Here is a 27,127-nt window from a genome sequence, read left to right on the forward strand (position 1 = left end):
AAAATTCAGGAAGAGAAAGAAAGTAAGTGCATTATACTTACCCATATATTTGTTTGCCATGTTCTTTCTTCCTTCCTAAAGTTCTAAGGTTTCTTCTTTTATTATTTCCATTTTATTTAGAGAACTTCCTTTAGCCATTATTTTAGGATAGGTCTGGTGGTGACAAATTTTCTTCATTTGTCTTCATCTAAGAACGTCTCTATTTCCCTTTCACTGCTGAAGAACATTCTCATTGGTATAGAATTTTATGTTGACTGTTCTTTCCTTCAGCACTTGAAATATTGTGCCACTTCTTTCCTTTCTCCATGGTTTTTGATGAGACATCCACTGTCATTTGAATTGTTCTTCTTCTCTAGTAAGATGTCATTTTTCTAAGGTTGCCTTTAAGACATTTTTCTTTGTCTTTAGTTTTCAGAAGTTTAATTATAATGTGTCTATGCATGGCTTTCTCAGAATTTTTCAGCAATTATTTCTTCATTTAATTTTCAGCCCCATTCTCTTTCTCCTCTCCTTTCAATAATATGATTGTTAGAAGTTTTGTATAGTCTCATAGGTCCCTAATACTCTGTTTCATTTTCTTTTTTTTCCAATGTGTTTTCTCTCTGTTATTCAGACCAGATAATTTCTATTGCCCTATCTTCTAGTTTACATTTGTTTCCTTTGCTCTCTACATTCTGCTGTTAAGCCCTTCTACTGGGTTTTTCAGTTACTGTATTTTCCGGCTCTAAAATTGCCATTTGTTTCTTCTTAATATCTTCTATTTCTTTGTTGAGACTTTATTTTTTTTGCTGGGTTTCTATTTTTTTTCATTTGTTTTAAGCATATGCATAATTGTTCACTGAACATTTTTTTAATGGCTACTTTAAAATCTTTGTCAGATAATGCTAACATCTCTGTCTTCTCAGTGTTGGTATTTCCTGATTATCTTTTTCCATTCATTTTGACATTTTCCTGGTTCTTGGTATGATTGAAACCTGGACATTTTCATATAATGTTATAAAATCTGGATTGTACTTAAACCTTCTGTTTTAGCTGGCTTCCTCTGACACCACTCCAATTGGAGGAGAATGGGGCACTGCCTCATTCTGGCCAGGTAGGGAGAAGTCCAATTTTCCCATTCAGTCTCCATTGACACTTGAGGCAAAGTCTCCTTGTTTTTGCTAGGTGAGGACAGAATTTCCATCTCCCCAGATGGTCTCCACTGATACAGTGGGGGTAGCCTCATTGGGTGATAGAGAAGGTCCTGACTCTCTACAAGGCCTTTTCTAATCATACTATTGCTAAAGTAGAGGGCTGCCTCATTACTACTGGGTGGGAATGAAAGCCCAGGCTCCTTGTGTGATCTCCACTGGCATCCTTGGGGTGGGGGAAGACTTGCTACAGGCAGATAGGAATGAATGCACTGGTATCTTACTTGGCCTTCTTGGACACCACCCAGGCAGGAGTGTTGGTGTGCTTTGTTACATCTTTATAAGAGTAGAAGTCTAGGCTCCACACTTGGCTGTCGCTGGCATAGTCAAGGTGGGGCCACAGTTTTTTCCATGGTGTTTGGTTATAGAAGAATTGTTATTGTCTAAAAGTCTTCTGTCTTCCGAGGCTGCCCCTTTTCTGGTCCTATGGCTAGAGAGAGAAAGCTTCTGTTGGGGCTTTCCTCTTCTGTATCTGTTGGTATCTTGGGGTTGCCCACTTCCTCAGGTCCAAGTCTGGGATATATGACACAAAAATAAAACCCAAGAGATTCACTGCCATGTTGATACTTGGTCTCCATATCTGAGTTGATCTACTTTTGTCTGTCTTCTTTCCAGGGTTTCCTTATATTTGCTTACATAAAATGTCCAAGGTTTTAGTTGTTCTTGGAGGAAGTAGGGAATAGTATGTCTACTCTATCTACCTGGAATCAGAAGTCCAACTGCCTAGATTTTTAAAACCTAACCTGCTTACTAAAAAAAAAGTCACTATAGAACACATGGTAGAAATAGAAAGTAATAGGACTGTTTTGTTGTTATTGTTGTTGCTTTACAAAATTACTGAAATGGACTCATTTAAATGAGTATCAGTGGTTCCTTGAAATCAGTTCCTGAGTTATCCTTTGTAGATGATTTTGTGTTGTTGACACTGCTCCCAAACATTTTTTGAACTCTACTGGACTTAATTTGAGAGAATTAATTGTGTCCATTTGAATATTCTCAGTGGCATAAACTGTCATCCTTTAAAGCTGTGTTTGATTTTTGGAAGCAACCTCAAGTGGTTCAAGAGCCAAGATGGCTAGTAAAACAGGTGACCAAATTACATAATATACTTCTCAGTCTAACAGTTTTTCTAAGAGAATAGTGTGAACCAAAGCATTGTTTTAGTGAGAAAGTCATTTCTTTTATATCATACAAAACTTCCCAAACACTTTAAATCTCTACATAATAAGCCTGATTAGCTGTGGGCTGAATTTTGCACGAACACTGCCCTTTGGTATCAAATCACTATTTCTTTTCTGTGGTATTGACATTGATGTTTTCTTGGGTCCTATGGATACTGGAGTTTTTCTCTGTAAATTTTGACAGTATGGTTTTGGGTCAACTTGAAAACACTATATTTCATCACTGTTCTCCTCAAATATGTGTTATTTTGTCCAACCTCCCCTTGAAAGTTCAAAACAAATGTCAGATCTTCTCTATTTCTTTTTATCATTCAAAATGTGTAGCACAGTCTTTACAGAAACCTTTATGTTCAAATTCCCCTTCAGTATGAGTCAGTGTTCTCAAAGCTAACCCTCTGCTTGAACAAATCCAGCCTCTGACATTTTCTACATTTTCATTAGCCCTTTGTACTTCATCATGAGCATCCTCATTATCTTTCTTAAGCCTTTGTGCCAGTCAAAAAAAAACTTCCTCTTTACAGTCTCTCCAACACCATAATTGTCCCTTTAGATGTCTTGTGTCATTTATGTTTGCTTAACTCCACGCAAAATTTAGTGTTAATTCTTGGCTTTCTACAGCTGTCGCTCCCCATGCCTGTTCAGTGCAGCCTGTAGTCCCAATAGAGAGTGAAATAACAGTACTAATGCAAACAGAATCATTTTATAGCACATCCTTCCATGCCCACTTGATGTTTTACCAAACTATCTGAGAACATGAGCCTCGTCACTTCATAATTGTGGGAAGATTACTAAATACACTTATTTGCTTAACTATGATGCTCTAAGTCACATCCATAGGATCTAAAATAGATAACAGACCTAGTTCAATAAGTAGGAATGGCCTTTTGGCAAATTAAAGAGCTGCTAAAGAAATTTAATATATCTGATTGCAGGATATATTATATATTTATATATATAATATATATGTTTTTTCATGGTTCCTTTTCAATTCACAGTTCAACTATTGGGGGAGAGAGTTGATTTGGGGGTTAGGGGATTGCAGTATAATTTTGTGTTTAAGAGCATGATCTTTCAAAACTAATGATGTACTATATGTTGGCTAACTGAACATAATAAAAAAAAATGGGCGGGGGAAAAAAAGAGCATGATCTTTCATAGTCAGATAGCCTTGTTTCAAATCCTGATCCTGTCAGTTTACCAGTAGTGAAAATTTCCTGGGGAAGCTGCTTTACTTCTCCAAGACTTAGTTTCCTCATTAGTAAAATTGGATAATAATAATTCATAATAGTTAACCTCTAACTATTGTTGTAAGGACTAAAGGGGGTAATATGTGTAAGATAAGTTTTAGCACATTGTTTGGCACCTAGTGTTTCAATAGTAGTCATTATTTATTAAATGCCAGTTACTGCTCCAGTCATTGAAGATGGTAAGTAGGATATGGTGCTTGCCTTCAAGGAGTTCCAAATCAAAGCATAATTCTGGGCTCCAATTGTCCCATCAGAAGGGAAAACTAAACCAGAAAAATAAGTCTATAGACTACAATCGTTATATAATATGCAAACAGTTTTTCACCCTTGGATAGACCATTACCAGAATATTCTAATCAATGAAGAGATTGTTAAGTGGTCCTTATTAATTTTCTCATGTAGATTATGCATCCATGTTCTGGATCCCTCTAAGTTTTTCTGGGTGTTAACAATTCTTTGCTTGTCTACATGATCACTTTCAATTAAACTGCTGGTCTTCTTCTTGTCCACTGGCTCAAGCACTGACTGAAGACCCATAAGTATTATGCAGTGGTGGTGACAAGCAGATTTAAATGTAAAATCAACTTATTGTTCCATAGCCAAGCTAGTCAGCTTTCGTCAGCCGACATCATCAGCATTTCAAACTCCAGGAAGTCATTGTCTCCAACTATGTAACTTAGCATGCCAGTGAGTTCATTCAGAGTATAGCAGCTCAAAATGTCATACGGCTTATCGTGGTTTTCCTCTCCTACCAAACAAGAGAACATGAAATTCCATGGAGGTAGGAGAGAATCACACTAAGGGGAAAAACTTGACCAGGAGGGTGTTCAGTCATCTAGAACAGCTCTCAAAGTTGTAACATCTCCTTTCATTTAGATTTCTGAGAAGGGCATAGATACAATATAGAAACATACATTTGCCCTTTATGAAGTTTCTTAGTTGTGTTTATGATATTATAGCTTTGCCATTGCTGGTTAGTTACATTGGATAGTGTGGGATTGATAAGTATTTTCACATTGTGCTGGTATAAGTGTGACTCTTTTTTTTGCATCTTTTCCTCCAATTTCTCATGACTGAAATATCCTTACTGTTTCTGAATGTAAACATTGTACATGATAACAAGACAACCAGTTGGGCATCTAAAAATATAATCAAATGGTTGTTTACTTTGCCATACGCATTGCCAAATAATAATTTTGAATATTTTCTTCACTGAAATCACCTCTTGTTTGGAACCAAGCAATATGGCTCCCATCTTCTCCAAGTGATTTTCCATGATCACTGTCATTTCCTTATGTTTCTTAATGTTGCTCTTTTAAAAGAACTTTTAAAAATTCAAATTAATCTGTTCCTTGAATGCGTGTTTAATAATTTTTCCTTTATTCTTCCTGAATTTTTAATCAAAAATTTTGATTAGTTAGACCTCCCTAGCTAATGAGTTACAAATCTGTTACAAATAGCAAAATTCACAGGCTTTCCCAGCTAATGAATTCTAAGGTGAAATTCAGCTTTGAATTCCAAATTATCTACCCTTAAAAGACCAATAAGAAAGAAAATGAATGCAGGAAGTTACCCCTCAGAGGCCTCCATAGTAATAGGTGAAGTACCAAGCACAGCAGTAAAACATATGTTTAAAAGTATTAACGATAAGCATTCACTTTCCATGTGAGACCTCCATGTTAAACCATACATAATTATAAAGGGCATGTTCTGGGTGACCAGCCCAGAAGCAGGACTACTTGCTTGGTGGAAAAGATACCAAGTAGAATGACTCAAGAAACCGATGTTAAAACAAAGGTGAGAAAATCAGAGTGAGCAAGGAACCATATGCATATGGTGTGCACTATAGCATTTGAAGATGAGAGATCAAAGTGAGCATGCCCTCTTCCTCCAACAGTCACCCTTAAGGACTGAGAAATTGTCATTATTTCTTTAAATGAGATACTAATGAATGTCTCTGAAAGCTCACCATGGGATAATCTACATACAGAGCTCACTTTGAAGACCTTTCTGACATCTAGTGCCTCCATGAGCTACAGATACTCACAGGAATTTATCACATGGTTCATTTTCAATGTGACTTAAAGATTCCAAAAACCATACTTTTGATTTAATAATGCAGAACATGAATAAATATTGATTAACCTCACCTGAACAAGCTCACTGTGCACCTGTAACATAAAGGAAAATACACACTTCATTTCTTTTGCTTCAGAATCAGGAACCAGGCTCTCATTCTCCCCCTGATGTTTCCTATATTATATCTCTCTCCCTGCTGTTAGTCAAAATAAAATGCCAGATAGAACTCCACTTTATTTTTAAGCTGTGACTTCTTTTTGTGCTTGAGATTTTTCAAAGAGAATTTTGCTCCCTTAAAATGGGAGATAAAAATAATCTCTGGCAAGACACCGGATGACTACGAATGTATATAATGCAACCTTGCTCCAATATTAGCATTTTCACAAACCACAGTAGGCAGACCCTTACTGTTTTTTCATTATCCTTTCCAGCAGTGGCTGAGAGCCCAAGTGATGCCACTTTACCAGAGGGGTATTCTGTATGTGTGTGTTCTACTTTAATCACATCCTTTCAACACCATGTATCTTTGTCTGACAACTTATCTTCTCCACAGGCAGGCAGCCACATCCAGACTCTGATGGGGTCCCAAAGCCTTCAGCATCGTAGCCGGGAGCAGCAGGGATATGAGGGGAATATAAACAAAGTGACCATCCAGCAATTTCAGTCACCATTGCCTATTCAGATCCCCTCTTCACAGGCCACCCGGGGACCTCAGCCTGGACGGTGCTTAATTCAAACTAAAGGGCAAAGGAGTATGGATGGCTATCCGGAGCAGGTGAGAAGGGTTTTTATCATTGATGAATTCTCAGGAAATGTTCAGGGAAGTCCGGTGAATCTGTGGTTTACCTTCCCCCACTAATGTAGTCTGGGACAAATTAATGCTCTCACCATGCTGAATGGAGTGGAACACTCTTTGTTGGGGTTTTACCATTATTTTCAGTGGTTAAACACTACAACCTATAAAAACTGATAGCTGGCAAAATGCCCATTTCACATAAGGAGAAACTGATGAATTGGACATTTTTCTGGTTTATCCTACACCTTTTCCTGTTCACTCTCAACTCTAACTTAGTGCTATAGCATGACTTTTGAATGTTACAGAGCTTCAATGAATTAGGTGTGTTTACCAAGGCCTCTGGTGAAACTGACAGTGTGAAAAGTAAACTATTTGTGGGAACCTTTCTGAATAGTCCTATCTTCTGATTGTTGAGTAGGACAAAGATAAAGCTTTGCTTGAAGAAAATGATAAAGAGCAGTTAGAAGGGAAACATTTCTGAAATGCTCTAAAAACTACTGATAAGTACCCTATAGCAAAAAAAATGCCTGTTCTCCTGACCTATCTAAAATTAGGATTTACTTTTCCATTATAGAATCTGTTTTTCTTCCTTAGAACCAGAAAACTGAATAGAGCTTTCTATTGAATTATATTATGCTGAAAAAGTAAGACATTAAGATCTTAATACTCCCATAAAATTAATTTTTCTTATTTCATTCTTCAAATAACTAAGCAAAGCTCCTACTGACTTTACTAACTCCTTAATATGGTTTATAAAGATTTCATTTTATTATTGACTACTCAAAGCTTCAGATATCACCCTACCTTATTTTCTGAACATCTCAGACATTGCCTTCATTCTAGTTTTTTCTTTTACACGGTTAAGAGCCATTTTTTTATTTGGATCCCAGCTGCTCTAGACATTGCTTCTACTTCTTAATACCCTTCTTGAGGCTGAGATAAGGTATTAATCATTCTCAGAATCACAGGCTTTTTTTTTTTTTAAGATCATTTTCTTCCTGTCCTACCTTGATCTAGGTCAAGTGTTGGATTTAAGGTAAATAAATCAGACAGGTGCCTTTAATCGGGTAATGATAAGAGGTTTTTAACTCTCCAGAGATTCTTGAAAGTTAATAAAATTTTAAATTTTGTTTTACTACAGGCATCTAGAAGGTTAAAAATTGTTCATATTTCCTCCCCCCACAAATATCATAACCCCAATGAAGTTCTTGGGTTTTGTTATGCCTATTAGCAGCGACATGATTTTTTTTTTTTTGCCCAGAATCAGCACATTTAAAAATCCACTGAGATCAATGCCCTCTGTTTCACCTACTTTGAACAGTAGGTTTAGTTTTAGCATGCAGTTATTCTGAGCACTCTAAGTTTAAAGGCCTTTTTTTACATTATTTCTCAAAATATATAAGTTGTATAGTTTGACTAATGAGAGGATTACTAAATTCTAAAGTTTACATACTTATTAAACTTAAAACATCATGATTCTTTCAGAGGAGGTATTTGTCATCGCTGACAGGTGTTTTGATCCACAGTTCCAACATCAGGTGCTTTTCAATCTGAGAGGTAAAAACTGAAACATTCAATGGCTGTGTTAAGGAAGGAACTTAAGTAAATTCCTCTCAGCTTCCCAGTTTTTTCCCTGCCTTGTTTTCAGACTGAAATGGTTTGGAATGCTGAGATAAAATTTACCAGGTGAATAATATATTGTTATTATCACTAATTTGATTCATAACTTGTTCATAACTTGCTGAATATTTTCAAAAGAAACTAACATTAACTTGGTTTTTCTCTTTAGCAAATGTATAGTCCATGACAAACTATATTTATATATGTGGAACATACAGATACCAAAGCAGAACTAGGAAGGAAAAACATCAACATGGTGCTTCAAACATCTCAAAGCCCTTTCATATATTAACTGATTTGATCCAATTAATAATGATGTGGTACAGATAGAGCAGTTTCTGTCTTATTGACTAGAAAAGTAAGATTCAGAGAAGTTAACTGTCTTGCCTGTGGTAACACAACCATTTAGAAGCTGAGCCGGAATTTGAATCCTGTTTCTTGAGTCTACCACATTATATGCTGCAGCCTGCTGCCCTAGAACCAAACACAGAGGTCCAGAGTAAGCCCACACCGAGAGAGTAAGCAATGGAAAAATAAACCTTTGAGTCCATGTCTGCCCCAGACAAGAGGACACACCCACTACTTAACCTAACGGATCAGGATGGCAGGAGCTCCATAGTTGTCTCCTGCCAGTTCCTGAGTACACATCCGAACTAAAGTTTGTTCCTGACAGAGAATTTATTACATTTGAATTACATTAGAATTAGACTCTATGAGTTATACAAAGTGAACTGCATCCATCATATTCAAGGGAAAAAAACCAAACCAAACCAAAACTCCAAAACCTTCCCAATCTACCTTGGAAGAAATCATTTTCATATTTAATAATATATGGGGTACATGAAACAGTTGACAAGATTTCAGACATTTCTTTAGATTAGATGCACTGGTCAGCTAACTGAAGGGCTCGCAAGGGTGAGGTTTTCATCTGTTGAGGCCAACTGAAGAAAACATTATTCTGAGTCTTTGGCGATAAAAACTTGGAAAATTTTGTTTTATTTAAATTATGGATTTTTAATTTAATAGGCAACAATTTGATAAAGGTGGTTAGAAAATAGGCATTCAAATGGTTTTAATATATGTTATTTACTCAACTGATTTCAGGGACATCCCATACCTCATTCTACTCCACTTAAAGTATTACTACTATTTATAAATATTTTCCCCTAGAATTTTACTCTTCAGTAAATAATACTGCAACTCTGACATTATAAACCACAGTTGGAAACAAATAATGTATAACTCAACACCACAAATTCTACAAATTGACTTTCTAAGTTCTGTGCGGTCAGATAGTAGAATTTAGTAAACACTGCGGTAGGAACCAAAGGACTGTCTCAGTGCTCCAGTAAATATATGTATAATCTTCTTGGTTTCCTTAAGTAGAAAATGAAGGAAATGAATTACCTTTATAATTTATTTATGGACAAAAAGCATTTGAGTTTCTATTTCCTAGATACATACAGGGTTGGCTAATTTTTTCTGAAAGATCTAGAAAATGGTAAATCGGAGGATTTTATTCATCAGTCTTTATTTATTATGTCTTTTCAAAAGATTTAATTAGTACTTTGAGCTGGACTTGCATTTCTAAATCACAACAAAAAAGGTATGGAAATAGAAGAAGAATTAAAAATTAATTATTCTTGAATATCAACATTTATATATTTGATTATATTATTAGATATTATATAATTATATATTGTTATATAATTATTTTATATAATAATCTATTATAACATAATTATTATATAATATATATGTGTTAATATATATGTTATATATTATATATAATGATCATTGTGTATAATATAGCTTATATATTATATACAATGTATTATATATTATTGTATCATGTCATTATATAAATCAGATCATGTCACTCTTCTGCTTAAAAAGCCCTAGTGGCTTTGAAATTTCTGAAATCATATACATTCTTATTATGGCATAAAGTCCCTACAGATCTGGCCTCTGCCTCCTCTCTTTCTATTCTTTCCTTTACCTATTTTTTCTCTAGTCATGCTGAACTTACTGTTGCTGTTGTTATTGTTATTGTTGTTGGTAAGAGTAGTGATATAATTTACATTCCTTCAAGTTCACCTGTTTAAAGTGGGTTTTATATATTTATACAATTGTGCAACCATCACCAGAATGTAATTTTTAAACATTTTCATTATTCCAAAAGAAACTTTGTACCCATTAACAGTCACTTTCCATACTCCCTTCCATTCATTTCCCCCCAGCCCTAGATAATCACTCATCTACTTTGTGTCTCTATAAATTTGCCTATCCTGGGTATTTAATATAAATGAGATCAGACAATATATGAGGTTTTTTGTGACTGACTAATTTCAATTAGCATAATGTGCTAAGTGTAGAATGTATTACTAATTCATTCCTTTGTCTTGCCAAATAACATTCTGTTATATGGATATACTACAAACTGTTTATCCATCAGTTTATGTACCTTTGGATTCTTTTCTCTTTAGGCCCATTATGAATAATATTGCTATGAACATTCATGTACAAGTCTGTGTTTGGATATATGTTTTCATTTTTCCTTAGTAACTTAGGAATGAAATTGCTTGGTTAAATGGTACTTATGTTTTAATTTTGAGAAGCTTCTAAACTTTTGCCTAAGGTGGCTGCCACATACTACATTTCCACCAGCAATGAAGAAGTATTCTAATTTCTTCACATTCTCACCATTATTTTTTGTCTGCCTTTTTTATTATAGCCATCCTATGAAGTAGTATGTCATAATGATTTTAATATACATATCTTTAATGACTAATGATGTTGAGTGCTTTTTCATGCATTTATTAGCCATTCATACGTCTTCTTTGGATAAATGTCTATTAAAATTCTTTACCCATTTTTTATATTTTTTAAAAATATTTATTTATTTACTTGAGAGAGAGAGAGAGCAGGAGGAAGAGGGAGAGGGAGAGATAATCTGTAGCAGACTCCGCACTGAGCACAGAGCCTGATGCAGGGCTCGATCTCACAACCCTGAGATCGTGACCTGAGCCAAAACCAAGAGTCGGATGCTCAACTGACTGAGCCACCCAAGTGCCTTTGCCCATTTTTTAATTAGGTTATTTGGGTTTTCAATTACTGAAATTTAAGGATTGCTCATATATTCTGGATATAAGACCCTACTCATATATATGATTTGCAAATATTTTTTCCAATTCCTTGGGTTGTCTTTTCACTTTCTTAGTAGTCTCCTTTGAAGGATCAAAGTTTTTAATTTTTATAAAGTCAGTCATCTCTTTTATCACATTTGGTTTCATATCTAAGAAATCATCACCTAATTGATGATCATAGAGACTTACTCTTGTATTTCTTCTTAGAGTTTTGTAGCTTTAGCTCTTATATTTCAGTCTCTGATTTAGTTTGAGTTCATTTTTGTGTGTGGTATGAAGTAGGGGTGAAAATCATTATTTTGCATGTGGATATCCAACTGTCCCTGTACTATTTGTTGAAAAGACTGTTCTTTCCTCATTGAATTACCTTGGACCTTTTGTTGAAAATCAACTGACCATAAATGTTAGGGTTTATTTCTGGACTCTCAATTCTGTTTCATAGATCTATATGTCTATCCTTATACCATCTTGTTGTTTCTTGATTTTATAAAGACCCATCTATCTTAAGGGCATTTAAAATCCCTGACTTTAGGGGCTGGCACAGTTTTCCCATTTTTCTTTTTGTCTTGCATGATCTTTTATCTTATTCATATTTCTGCTAAAATGTCATTTGAGCATTTGAAATATCACTTCTTGGCTGTTCTCCCTAAAATAGCTCCACACTCCTGTTCTATCACTCTCTACTACCTTTCCTGCTTTATTTTTTTCACAGCTTATCTCACAATCTGAAATTATTTATTGTTTACATGTTTAATATGTCTTCCCCACTAGAATGCAAGTTCCATGAGGGCAAGGATATTTTATCTGTCTGAGAAGGTGCCTGACACTTCGTAGGAAATCAGTAAATATTTGTGGAATAAAGGCATGAATCATGATTCCTACAACAATTTTCATTTTCAAAGCTCTAATGGTTTTTCCAAGCAGTCAATTACATAATTGGAGCATGCCATTGAACAACTGGCATACCTTCTAATAGCTCATCACATTATATACTTTTGACAATGCATATTTGAAAGTATCTTTTGTCATATATGCACATATTTATTCAAACAAAAGTTAATTGAGTGCTAACTATGTGCCAGCCATTGTCCTAGAAAGTCAGTGAAGAGATAACATAATAGATATGATTAATAGAGGTGATTCAAGTATCCTACTTGCATAAAAATCCATGTGGATGTAGATGCCTCTTCACTAATACTCTCTGATAATACTCTTAGGAGTCAGGCCTAGAAATGGCCTCGTAGTTTAATGTTCTTGATTACAAGGTTCCTTCTTGGTGTTTCAATAATTAACAACCCTCCAATAGGGTTGTCAAGATCAAAACCTCATCTTGAATTTCCATCAGTACAGAAGTTTTGAGGTTCTGGTTATTTCACTTCCCCAAAAAATTTTCAAACAACTATATATTTTGGGGTTTTTTAAAGTAAAAGATAAGAAAAGTCAATTCTTTTATAACAAATAAGCAAGCTTCCCCTTGATTTTTTACCAAGTAGGCCTCTTGATTATAAGAGACTCAACCTAATAAGACATAAGCAAAAAAAGGGTTTTAACTCATATACAGTTAGCTGAAACTCCAGGGATTGGCAAGCTTCAGATGAGGCTTAAAGTAGGCTCATGACCTGTCTATGGGTTGGTTCTATCTCAAAAAGGCTTTCCCATCATGGTAGAAAAATAGGTCAAAAGCTCCAGACCCTCTCAGATTTAAAACTAGCAGGAGAGAGCAAGGTTCTCTTTCCTGGAAATCCTAGTAGGCATCTCATTACTCCTTTTTGATTGGATTACCTGCCCATCCTGTAAACAATCATATTTCTAGAGGATATAGTGCTTTGTTTTAGGCCTAGATAACATGATTCATCCAAAGCATACAGGCTGAGAATAAAGAAGTGGGTGGTTATTCAAAGAGAAATTAAGGTTATAGCTCCAGAATTAGGATGAATGGATCTTAGACAGCAAAAGCAAAGGTATCCATTAAAAGCTTTTATACATACTGCTAAGAAAGAGAATGGTAATTAGAACATATCATAGTAAACCAGTTCATTACAGCATCACCAAATATTTTTCTGGAATGCAGTTCTCTAATCCTGAATTATACCTCCCAACACACACACACACACACGTGTTATTTGTATGTGCACATGTACACACAAGTGCTACCATTTCCTTTGTTCTTGCCACTAGGTTGTAGAGCATTGCAAGACCAAGTCAGATAACTACCTTCAAGAGATTATAGATTATGACCTTCATAGGGCCTCACTATTACATAACAATCCATTTTATCATAGCCTCTCTAAAATAAGACACAGTATTTTAATTAGAGCAAGACTGACACAGACCAGAGCATGAAGTCAAGTCAAATGATGGGAGCAGATTCTCAAAGAAGCGAATACACCCTTGACTTCCAGCCTGTTATTTATATTTTCAGCCAGAAATTTCATTCATTGAAATCAGTATCTTAATAGAAAATTGAAATGCTGATTTTCATTAAATAAGCTATTTATTAGCCTCTTAGTTCTGACCTTTGGCTAGAACACTGCATTTCCTCTTCGCTAATCCTCTTTAGTTTCTGACTGCTTCTTGGCTGTGAGCTATTCTCTCCTCTTACATTTTTATGGCCCCGTTACCAGGCAGGTGGAACTCCTTGTATGTGAGATGAATACTCTCTCTGACATGCTTTATGGGACCCAACAGTCACAACACAACCTATTAGTCATACCATAGCATGCCCAAGGGCAGTCTAGCTTCAGATCCGAATTTATGGTTGTTTGTCACATTTATAAAACCACAGTGTCATCTTTATTATTTCTATTATTAAAAAATATATTGAGGCAGTTCTTCACATACTTGGCACATATGAAATTTGTTTCCCTTAGATTTTTAGTGCTTTCCAGATTGACTATAATATAAAATAGATATAGTCAGTGCCTTGAAAGAGAACCACTAGAAAGTGCTCTCAGCAATTTACTTTGTAAATAAAATCTGTTGCATATATTTCCGTTCAGGTTTTATAGTGGCCTGGGGAAAACCACAAGTGTATATACCTTCCACATATTTCATTGTACAATATAAAATTTTCAAATTAGAAAGATATAACCCAAGTTTCAAATAATTTAGTTGGAAACATGCAGATATATGGAGAAGCACAAAGGTAAAGTGTTTAAATCATATTAGTTCCTTTCTTACTATTTTCTAATTAACCACTAATAACAAAAAAGGATTACAAGGTAAACTGGTGTATTGAATAAAGCTAAAATATAGCTACATCAAGCTATTTTACGTTCATATCCACAGATGGTGAGCCATATAAATACAAAACTATTATAAACTGTAGTTGCTATTACCCTATGATAACTAGTTTTAACAAACCTAGCTCAGTTAGAGGAAAAGCTATAAATAAACATACCTTTAAAATAAAAATACGGGAAAGTACTTATGGTAATTGCAGTTACCTATAATTTAGAAACTATTCATTAGAGACTCTACCATAAAAATCACATTAGTGGATACTGTTTTGCCCTTGTGTTGCAAGTGAACTATGTAATAGTTAAACATTATATTTATTATTATGAAATATGATAGTAAATTAAGAATAGTCTCATTAAACGGCCAAACCTAATTAATCCAGTTCCCAGCGACTCCTAATATATGCTAATTAAGCCAGGAAGAGTACTCAAATTTGCCTTGAACTATCTAAGAGGTAGGGATTAAAGGTATCTTGAAAATAAAAATATAGAAAGCATTTGGGCATTTACATTTGTCCACAAGTAAATAGGCTAACTAAGCAAGATTTCTGGGGAAAACATTACACTGCTTAAGAAAGCAAACATTTCCAATCATCTTTAAGAACTTTCCCAGTATATATTTATATAAATACAAAATATATGTTAATGTATTTCTTTAGATTTTTTTTTAAAGATTTTATTTATTTATTTGAGAGAGAGAGAGTGAGTACATGAGAGGGGGGAGGGTCAGAGGGAGAAGCAGACTCCCCGCTGAGCAGGGAGCCCGATGCGGGACTCGATCCCGGGACTCCAGGATCATGACCTGAGCCGAAGGCAGTCGCTTAACCAACTGAGCCACCCAGGCGCCCCAGATTTTTTTTTTCTTAACTCCTTATTAATCTTTGGCCTGCTAATCTCTGGTAACACTTGGTTCACCTAGTTCCAGCATTTGTTCTGTTCTTAAAAGTTATAAAAGCCTTTCTTTCTTTCTTTCTTTCTTTTTCTTTCTTTCTTTCTTTCTTTCTTTCTTTCTTTCTTTCTTTCTTTCTTTCTTCTTTCTCTCTCTCCTTCCTTCCTTCCTTCCTTCCTTCCTTCCTTCCTTCCTTCCTTCCTTCCTTCCTTCCTTCCTTCTTTTCTGTAACCAAGTGTGTGCTCCCTGTGGGGTCCCAAGTCTTTCAATCATCTCGGGTCACCCCATCCCACTTTACATGGAAAACTAGCATTTTCACCATGGTCCTCATACATATCCCAGCTCAGGATCATCAAGAATTCCTAGGTTTGGGGGTGCCTGGGTAGCTCAGTCGGTTAAGCATCTGCCTTCAGCTCAGGTCATGATCCCAGGGTCCCGGGATTGAGTCCTGTATTGGGCTCCCTGCTCAGCAAGGAGTCTGCTTCTCCCTCTGCCTGCTGCTCCCCCTGCTTGTGCTCTCTCTCTCTCTGACAAATAAATAAAATCTTAAAAAAAAAAAAAAAGAATTCCTGGGTTTGTTATCACCTCTCTAGGTCATTCCTGGCAATGATTCCCCTTCTGCTGAATTCTTGATCTACATTGTGCATTCACTCTTATAATAGCTTCATCTTTACTACAGCCTGAGCGTGACATGGACCTACTCCTGGTGCCATCATTTCCCCCCTAGGTCTCAAAGCACAAGGCTCTTGTGTTTAACAGACTTTCACTGATGGTTTAGGGTTTGGGGAGATAACACAGCACAGAATACTAGAATATTAGCCCTCACAGTCCTAAATATTTATCAACTATTCCTTATCACAGTTTCTCCATATTCCTGACCTCTTTGTGTTTTCAATGTTCTCCTCTGTCTTCCAAGGCTTCTAACTGCCTCTCCGGGAGCTGGTGCCAAACCCAAAACTTCTATTACTGAGTATTTCATTCTTCCTCTGTTCCACCCTCACTAGAGCTCTGGCCAAAAGTTCTCCCCTTTCTCAAAATAAAAACCCTGCTATTTCTAAACAATATAATCATCTACCAGGGAGATGGATTGTACTACTCTCCTAGAAAGCAGTAGCAACTTATTTAAATGCCATATTTTCCTTCGCTGTACATTTGCAAACTTTCTTTCACTTATTCATACAGTCTCTTCTAATTGGCCATAATATATGTGCATGTAAAGTAGGTAACTGAAACAATGCACAATTTTGTTATTGTTATAAGTATAGCTTTTGATTTTTTAAAACTGCTAATCAGAGTGCATTTCTACACATGATAATGGATAAATACTTGCTAGTGTCTTCTTGCCCAGGTAATTTCAAGCTAGTTTCAATCATAACTTAGGCCTGTAGAAGCACTGAGTATTTTGTCCTTTGTGTACTAATATAGTCTAATCCTGAGAACTTAAGTGAAATGTGAATCTTTTCTATGGTGAGGCAGTTAAATTGAAGATATTTAGCTTTGATATATAACTGATCACTTTTTTATGTCTTTTTTTACACAGTTTTGTGTGAGAATAGAAAAGAATCCTGGCCTTGGATTCAGTATCAGTGGTGGAATTAGCGGACAAGGAAATCCATTTAAACCTTCTGACAAGGTAAGAAGTGAATTTCTTATTTATTGGCAGTTTTAATTAGAAAAAACACTGTCTTTTCCTGCAGGGAAAAAAAAAGGTCAGAAAAAAAATGTACTGGGCTTTAATGAACTAGCTAATTATGAAGCCAATTAAGCACATTTTCAGCACAGGGGAAAAAAAATTCACTGCAGTGCTTGACAAATCCTAAGAATAGGAAAAAAAAATTAAGGAAAATTGTTTGGGTTTTGCTTTTTGTTTTGTTAACAATTGTATATATTTTTAAAGAAAACTATATGCACAATTTATAACAAGTTGTTTCTAAAAGTTTACTTGTAGATCAGTTATCTGGGAAAATGTTTCCTCGTAGTAACAGAATGATTAAATAATGCTTCAATGCCAGGGCCAACTGACTGAAATGTTGTTCAGTAATCATGTTGATAAAGTATTTCACTAATAGAAGTATAGAACTGAAAGACCACAGAAAACAAACATTCTATGGGAAAATCAAAGTTAGCCATGGCAGAAAAATCAGGGCTCCTCTCATGCTTACCTCTTTGTCAAATCATGGGTAAAAGTTCACCCCCACCTCCATGCTGAACACCCAACGTGCTGTCCATACTCCCATTGGGCCTGTATGATCCCATTGTGGACCTGGACCACCTGACTTTTTTATTTTAAAAATGTTACCCTGAGGGCGCCTGGGTGGCTCAGTTGGTTAAAGCGACTGCCTTCGGCTCAGGTCATGATCCTGGAGTCCCTGGATCGAGTCCCGCATCGGGCTCCCTGCTCGGCGGGGAGTCTGCATCTCCCTCTGACCCTCCCCCCTCTCATGTGCTCTCTCTCATTCTCTCTGTCTCAAATAAATAAATAAAATCTTTAATAAAATAAAATAAAATAAAAATGTTACGCTGAGTTACATAACCTACCCTGCTACCATCAGTGTTTAATGCCCTCAGCTTTGAATCAATTATTAATTATAATTTGCTGATAATTGAAACTATCTGCTTTTGAACTCATCACATTTAATTGCATTAAGTGACATCACAAAACTTTGGGATGATGGAAAAAGACAGAAATTAGATATGAGTAAAACCTCCACAGGTTCTCGATTTACCTTTGAGTCACAACCTGAGACAGATTCTTTCAACTCATCACTATTATAAAAAATAACCCACACATCAATTTCTGATCATAAAACTGCTTCTGAAAAAACTTGGGTGTCCCTGCTCTGGAGATTTCTATAGCCTGAAACAGAGCCTTTAATCCCTTATTTTCCTCTACTTCTTCCCAATCTTCTTGTTTTCTAACATTCTTTATGCCCTTCTTCCTTTCCTTTCTCGAAAAGAAGAGAGGAAGAGGTTGGACTATAAGGTAGAATTATTCACACCATACACATTAAGATGGTAGGGACAAGAAAGAAATCCCCAGCGGCTATAGATGGGAGTACCTCTGGTCAACTGGTTGGAATGTGCATGAGGCAGCCCTATAGAATTCGGAGAATGCCAGTTAGCAATGTCTTTTCATAAGTAACTACTGCCTTTCTATTTTGAAATGATGTTGGGGATAACTACTGATCTAGTAGAATTAAAATACTCATGGTTTAGTAGGATCAAGTGTTTACTTAATTTTAACAAATTATAAATATATTTTAAGACAAAAAGTATGAAAGTTCAAAATTATCAGAAACATATGATGGTATTTTTAAAAACCTCAATCATTGGGGTGCCTGGGTGACTCAGTCGTTAAGCGTCTGCCTTCAGCTCAGGTCATGATCCCGGGGTCCTGGGATCGAGCGCCGCATCCGGCTCCCTGCTCTGCGGGAAGCCTGCTTCTCCCTCTCCCACTCCCCCTGCTTGTGTTCCCTCTCTCACTGTGTGTCTCTCTCTCTCAAATAAATAAAATCTTTAAAAAACAACAACAACAACAAAAAAACACCCTCAATCATTATGCCTTATTCATCTTGACTCTTCTCTTTGTCTCTGGTTTCACATCTTCTCCACAAGTTCTTTCAATGAGAAGTTAATCACCGTATCATTCTTCAAATAGTTAAAATCCAAAAGACATGTTTTTCTCTCCTTTCTCACCAGCTTATACACCTTTTCATTATATTTTTGGAAGGCACAGGGTAATAAATGTTTTAAACTAAGGATGAACAGATTGCTAAATAGTCAAGAGGTCTGAATGCTATTGCTTTTCTGCTGTTATTTTCAACTAAAGGAGAGAATAAATGTGAGACTTTAAAATTATTGCCTGTAATTCTTCCACTATGACAAATAAGAACATTTTATATCTATTAATTTAATTTCTCATTTGTAACATTTTGATGACTCTAGTGAGACTGAACTATTTCTATGATATTATAATTTGCTCTTTTGGTTAAATGCAACAGATATAAAGCTTGAATTGATAATGGGTCCACTGAAAGATTTCCCCTCGAAAGCACTTTTCTTCACCTGATTACTCTCTAAAACACTTCACAATCTGAAAAGTGAATTTCTATTATTGCAAAATTGATGAGAGTAATTAGAAGTTCCAAATCTGCAGAAGTCTCTCAAGACTGCTCTTAATTTATTGACCACTTTTGATGTCACGCCAAACATATAGTGGATATTTAGTTAAAAGTGTACAGAGGATCTAAAGACATTGGGTCTGACAATTACAAGAACTTAATTCACTCACAAGGAAAGGGATTAATCTCTTGGAAATTCAGTTGCATTTCTTAGCCCCATGTCCCATTCTTGTAGTGGTTGCATAAAATTTAGAGTAGAACCCAGTGTCTAAACTAACCAAAAAGGCCAAACAGTAAGAAAATGAAAATGAACTTAAAAAATACTCTTCTCTCCAGTGCTGAAAAAGAGACTGTTTTTTTTTTTTTTTTATGAGTTGGCTAATTTATAGCTAAGGGTGAGGAGAACCAAATTAAACAGATATTTAAATTTAACAGATACTGCCTGAGTCAGAGGTGGATGCTTTATAAGGAGTCCTAGTCAGGCAAAAGCTTAAACTTTAATATGATACATATTCTCTTCCAATAAACAACTCATGGATTAGAAATATTCTCAGAAGCACACTATATTATTTTACTTACTGCTCATGAATGTTTGAATGCTTTGTAAAATTCTAAGTATCCAAGATAACTGAATGTCTTCAAGGCATTGAGGACCTTATATATGAAGTAGCCAGTAGATTTATTCCATCCTCTTCATTATGATTGATGGGAGCCACCATTTCAGCCAAATGCCAAGGACCATTGTGAGATAGGATCCAAACTGATTACCTGCTATATAGTCAGACACGGAGAGCATGAAGTATGAAGTAGTCACCCCAAAAGGCTGGGACAAAAGTGAGCTGTGTTGTTTGTCTGGCAGAAGTTCCCTTTTAAATTCTGAGGTAGCGGGCGCCTGGGTGGATCAGATGGTTAAGCGTCTGCCTTCAGCTCAGGTCATGATCCCAGGGTCCTGGGATGGAGTCCCGCATCGAGCTCCCTGCTCCACGGGGAGCCTGCTTCTCCCTCTGCCTCTCTCTCTCTCTGTCTCTCATGAATTAATAAATAAAATCTTTTAAAAAAATAAATAAATAAATAAAAATAAATTTTGGGGTAGCATGAGATTATGCAGAAAACACTTAAGACGGTCCAAAAGTTAACTGAGGCTTTAGAGGGAATTCAAGATTAAGCCAGACATGGGGACTGTTTTGTACTAGACTTTGAAAGCTTCTAACAGCACCTGGTCTTACAAGCTTAACTCCTCTCAAAGACCCCAAGGTTGTCCTAATTGAATATGGTCTTCTGGGGCTAAATGGATGGAGCACAGTTAGTCCTGCAGCTCATGTCATTGTCAGAACAAGGTTTAATAATTAAATAGACTTATTCACTTATCACAGAGTTCATTATTTTGGGTTCACTGCCAGGTGAAAACTGCTTTTACATACTTAGAAAGGGAAAACTGTAGAAAACCAGATGAATACGGTCCTACATAATGCTTGCTTTTGCCCTCCCAGTAAAGTGGATGGAAGCCATGATCTGGTCTATTATCATAGGAAATATTGCTGTCAGGATAGCCATATGCTACAGAGAGATGAAAGATTTTGATCTAACAAATCTGATGATAATAATAAAAGTAATAAAAATAACAGCCTTTTATTGAGTATCTATAATGTCCTGGTCACTCTATTAGACTCTTTATACACTTACCTGATCTTCATAACAACTTGTGTTAGTTGAGTATTATTATCCCTCATTTTGCTGAGGCCCAGAGAGGTTAATTAACTTGTCCAAGGTCATTCAGGTGATCTGTGGCAGACAAGATTTGAACACAAATTGATCTGATTCTAAATCCTCTTCTCTTAACAAACACTATGATGTATGCCTCTCTCTGCAAATGCCACTTAGCAGAAGAGCCACATGACAAATTTATACCCTGTAGAGTTGAGACTAATGTGATATTCTAATATTGAAAGTATTACAAAGTCCTCTAATTAGTCATAGTCTAGATATTTGTTTCAACAAATCCTTGGAAGTCAGCATGTATTCTCTAATGAACCTAGATAATTAGAAATGGACTGTACATGGTGGATTACTAAGCAATTACATAACTTTTGGACTAAGGTATCATTATAGTGGTGATTCTGCCAATGGAACAAACCACAGTAATCTTTGCCTATTTTTAAATGTTCATGGGATAATAATTCATGTTTGCAAAATTCAAATAATTGACCAATACAATTTCCACCTGATGTTAGAAAGAAGAGACTGGATTAAATGGATGACTGATACCATGTTATTGTAGTGACTTCATAGGTCAGCCCAAGACTCTGAAGATGAATGGATTTTTAATGATGCATTCACATAGCTCATTATTCAGGGACTGATATCCCTCCTTGCCTCATTTAAGGAGAAAGGACTAAGCTCTTAAAGTTTAAAGATATTAAAGAGGGGCGCCTGGGTGGCTCAGTTGGTTAAGCTTCTGCCTTTGGCTCAGGTCATGATCCTGGGGTCCTGGGATCAAACCCCACATCGGGCTCTCTGCTCGCTGAGGAGCCTGTTTCTCCATCTCCTTCTGCCTGCCCCTCCCTCTTCTTGTGCACGCTCTCTCTCTGTCAAATAAATGGGTAAAATTTTTTTTAAAAAAATAAAGATATTAAAGAAAACTCATAGCCCCTTTCTCTATATGCTCTAAACATAGTACTGAACAGTCCCATGAACAATTATCTAGTCATAGTATCAAAATGAAAGCCATGTTACAGATATCCTCAAAACACTGAACATCAGAAAATATACATACTGGGACACTGGGACCAAACAATCACTGATTCTCCACAGTTTGAACATAATAACCACATTCAGCAGATGTCATAGATCCTACCCATATTTCTACTGATTTGGGCAATCTGCATGTAGACACAAAAATGATAGGAGAAGTAAATCCATGTTCTCAAAATTTTTAAATGTCTTACTTTGCCTGTGGTACAGGTAAAATCCCAAGCCCAGGAAAAATACTGGAGTCATGGCAAATGTAAAATATAATTGCCAATAAGCTCTACATAAATGTCCTGGAATTTAGAATACCTTACTCTATTTTATCCTATATGACTTCTAAAAGATTGACTCCAGATGCCAGAACAGCCTGCAAACAGGACTTAAACACCTTTACAAACCCCTTCCTCACCTAGAAAACAATGGGACTTTTTCTTTGTGTGGAGATGGGTATTGCATCAAATAAAAATTTGTATATGGTTAATATTAAGAGAAGAGGGACTAGATGTGCGGAATCAAAGCATTTACTTGATACCTTTACCCAGGAATAATAACTGCCAGAGGCACACTTGGCAGTGGCAAGTTAGGAAAGCACAAGAATAATCTTCCAGGTGGCTCAGCCTCATGGCATTGGGTGATTCATAAACACAAAGTTGCAGAGATATGCTCTTACTTATGAAAAGGGTACAGTCTACATGTCTATCTCTTATCATGTGTTCTTCATGGATATAAAAATCAAGAATAGAAAACACATTTGTCTACAACTCCATACAGCATATTATTTATATTTACTGCATAAATACTAAACTGCATATAACACATGTCCTTTATTTTGTACTACTAGACACATATGATTTATTTTATATATTTCTATATTAATTTTATACTATAACATGTATCTGTCCTATCCTTAATTCTACTTCAAGTGATTATGTAATGCAAAGTAATTTGGAGAATATATGGATTATGTGAAAGTAACATTCAGGAACAAGGGATAGAGATAATACTGTTTACATACTGCATTTTGGACTAACGTTAAGAAGGGATTAAAACATCTTTTTTAGATATAAAACTAAATTTTTATTTTTTTATCTTTTTTATTTTCTTTTGGGGGGGGAAGGGCGAGGGGAAGGGGCAGAGGGAGAGGAAGAGAGAGAATCTTAAGCAGGCTCCACATCCAACATGGAGCCTGACGCGGGGCTGGATCTCACAACCCTGAGATCATGACCTGAGCTGAAATCAAGACTTGGACACTTAACCAATTGAGCCACCCAGGTGCCCCTAGATATAAAACTAAATTTTTAAAATTAAATACCAAGCGGGTGCCTGGGTGGCTCAGTCAGTTAAGCATCTGCCTTCGGCTCAGGTCATGATCCCCGGGTCCTGGGATTGAGACCCACATCGGGCTCCCTGCTCAGTGGGGAGCCTGCTTCTCCCTCTCCCTCTACTTGTGCTCTCTCTGTCCAATAAATAAAATTAAAAAAAAAAAAAAGAATCAGCTCTTTGAGTTTACATGATTTCTTCACACACCCAAAAGAGAAAAATGACATGATAAAAGTGTTTTGTAGTTATTTGGTTTTCTTTTTTACTTGTCTTAGATTCCTATCATAGTCCTATGATCTTATCTCTTATTACCTGGCTTTTTTTCTTTTCCCATCTAAGGGTGTTGACTCTAAACTTCCCTGCTCCTTCTGATCTAGTTTTGCAAACCCTTTCTTTAGTTACCAAAGAACACAGATTTGGTTCAATTAGTGTTTACTATCTCTTAGGGAAACTAGGACTGTATTTGTAGAATATAGCTGTGTCTTTTTTTTTAAGAAAAAAATTAATCAAAAAAATGACAAGGATTCAAAATCAGATTTTCATCTTTCAGACTGAAAGCCCTTCAGGGCTAGAGATTCCAACATGCTTGCATCTATGAGAAGTAGAAGGCAGACGCTTAACCGACTGAGCCACCCAGGCGTCCCATCAAAGAGCTGGTTCTTAAGTTCTGCAAATTCTGACTTAAATTCTCCCTAAGATCCTTCTAATAAATTGGGAGAAAGCCACAGACAGATGAGAATAGAGTTCCAGGAGAGACTAAGACAAGTTAACCTGAAAGTCTTAGAACTATGCCAGAAAATTAAGCTAGTAGATCAGAATTTAGAGTGTGTTATTTTTTAAAAATAAAAAATTAACCAAAAAATATATATATACTTAAAATATATATTTAAAAATACATATCTATTTTAATAAATCCAGAGTTAGATTAAGCAATGAGTAGATAATAACAGTTAAGGATTATTACATGAGGCCCAAAATTGCAAATATGCATTTGTTTAATTGCCTGTCACCTTTACAATATATTTAGTATAGCTATACATGGTCAGCAACTAATTCTACTGTCTTAAGTATAATGGAGTAGAAACCTACTTCCTATATTTGAAACCTAGTTGATCAAACCCCATCACCATAATACAAATAACATTCCCATAACAAGGTACTATCATTTAACCCCCAAGGACATCCATTAATAGGAAATAGGAAGCAACCTCTTTTCGTGTTGGACTAAACACATTAAAGTGATTAAAGAAGAATCATATCTTACTTTTGTTTGTCTCTTTGTTTACGGAAGTATACCAAAGTCTCTTTGAATGAGAAACATCGTATGTTCACTCTATTTCCTCCTTGGGAAAAAAAAATGTTTCTACCTTGACTCTGAATGACGAATTTAGTGGGATACCTGGACTTCCTTTACCGTAAGAAAGACTCCACAGTATGTTCGGTTTGTCTGACACACCAGCTGGGGTGACTTCAGTCCCCTGAAGGACTCCATTTCTGAACTATAAAATGATAATGGGCAAAGAGATAGAGAATCAAGAACCACTTTTCCTTAGGTACCTTTTGCCTGAGTGTGAATGGCTTCCCTTCCATTCATCAGCCACGTGGAGGTCTCAATCCTTTTCCTCTGGGTGACACGAGTCATCATCCTGTAAAACTGTAACACATTCTTAGTCCCAAATGTCTACAACTGCAGAGTCCTGTTTCCTTAACTTACACCTGTTAAAAAGTTGCACAGATAATAAATGAAAACATTGCCACTGTAAAATTTTAACTAATAGAGGAAGATAGAGACTCAAAAGTGAAAAAAAAAAATTCTTCTTTGTCATTCCCCACTATACTGCCAATGCACAGCCTTGGCCTAAGAGCCACTTCATCAGTCAGTGTATCAGGAATTCACAACAGTGTGCCTTCTGGGTGTTTATCACTTTGACCTCCTGAGTTCACTGCCACCTCTGAGCAATACTTCTAGCCTGGTCTAACTATACAACGACGTGTTAACCATTAAATAAAACCAAAACTTAAGTCTAAAAGAATCACAGTTTGACTGAATCTAGCTTCCAACAAAATAATTTTTCACTTCAAAAATCTTATTTTAGCACAAGTGACAAAGTTTTCACTGAATTCTTCACTTTGCAGTTCATTATTTTGAAATAGTGTCAAAAATTATACCATTGAAGAGGCTTTGAGGAAGCCTGCAGTGATGATAATCAAAAAGCTGATTACCGGTACTATTTTAGGAATTGCTACAAAGAAGAATCCACAGCCATCTACAGTCCCCTACTCTTGTTTCTAATAGTTTCTACTATTTTATGCTATATATGAAGCTGGAAGGAAAAACCATGAGGGGCTTTGACAGAATCAGTAAACTGTTCAAACTCAGCAATCCAAATATTCACTACCCCTCGAGGTGGCATATTAAATATAGGCTTTAAAGAATTCATGAAATAAAAGAAAGAAAAATATTTTTTATTTCTTTCAAAGAGGAAAAATCTGAAAAGACAATATGTGAAGGAGTTTGATCATTTACCTTTAAGAGAAAATATGAAAATCAAATGAAAGAAAATTTTTTTCAGCTCAAGAATTTAATTAAGATACGAACAGGAAGCAAGGTACTTTCAGTCACAATGGACAGACATCCCAGAGATGTTTCATTGTTTATTAATAATTGGAATACTGGAAGGGCACCTGGGTGGCTCAGTCGTTAAGCATCTGCCTTTGGCTCAGGACATAATCCCAGGGTCCTGGGATCGAGCCCCGCATCGGGCTCCCTGCTCGGCGGGAAGCCTGCTTCTCCCTCTCCCACTCCCCCTGCTTGTGTTCCTGCTCCTGCTATCTCTCTCCCTGTCAAATAAATAAATAAAATCTTAAAATAAATAAATAACTGGAATACTGGAGCAATTAATAAAAGGAAAATTGTAATTATAAAGTAACCAAAACCAAACATAATTTTAACACTTACATTCAAATTTCCCGCAAAAAAGAATAGTGCGTTACGATCAGCATGAAACTATAAAAAATATTCTAGTAGTCAATTTGTCATTTCTTATGGGAATCTCAAATAAAGATGAATAAATAGCTTACTTTTTGGATGCTTTTAGCAAGTCAGAAGAGCAGTATCTTGAAAACTATATATAGGTTTATGTTATTTGGCTACTAAACATATATATATATATATATAGTGTATATATTTATTATCTATATTGGTAGTTAGTATATATATATATATATATATATGAATTTGGCTACTAAACAAACCTTTAAAATGACCTAAAAGAAGGATGCAAGCCTAAAGGGTAAACAATGTATAGTTCATCCATTAGGATCATCTCCATTATATTGCCATTAGGGTATTTGCAATCATGTAGTCAGTTTCTATGGGTTTTATCAGTCTCCTTTTTGCTCCAATGAATTATTAATAAATCTTTTACAAATGTAGCCAAGTGATTTCTTTTTTAATGTTTACATTATTTAAAAATGTGTGAAAGAGAGTTTAATAAAGAAATGTATACACCATCTATATGTTTATTCCTTTAAATATCTATGCGTAAGAT

At 35.8% G+C, this 27,127-nt stretch overlaps 1 protein-coding gene across 2 annotated transcripts in view; it reads left to right on the forward strand.

Moving 5' to 3' along the window:
• LRRC7 (leucine rich repeat containing 7) overlaps window positions 1-27,127 on the forward strand; it is a 410,462-nt gene that overhangs the window by 361,526 nt on the left and 21,809 nt on the right. For both annotated transcript variants that reach the window (XM_044914052.1, XM_044914051.1), the window contains 2 exons: window positions 6,251-6,472; window positions 16,928-17,020. In XM_044914052.1, coding sequence (XP_044769987.1) covers window positions 6,251-6,472; window positions 16,928-17,020 — 315 coding nt within the window. The remainder of the gene's footprint in view (window positions 1-6,250; window positions 6,473-16,927; window positions 17,021-27,127) is intronic.

Source organism: Neomonachus schauinslandi, chromosome 4, assembly GCF_002201575.2.
Source record: "Neomonachus schauinslandi chromosome 4, ASM220157v2, whole genome shotgun sequence".
NCBI classification, from domain to species: domain Eukaryota; kingdom Metazoa; phylum Chordata; class Mammalia; order Carnivora; family Phocidae; genus Neomonachus; species Neomonachus schauinslandi.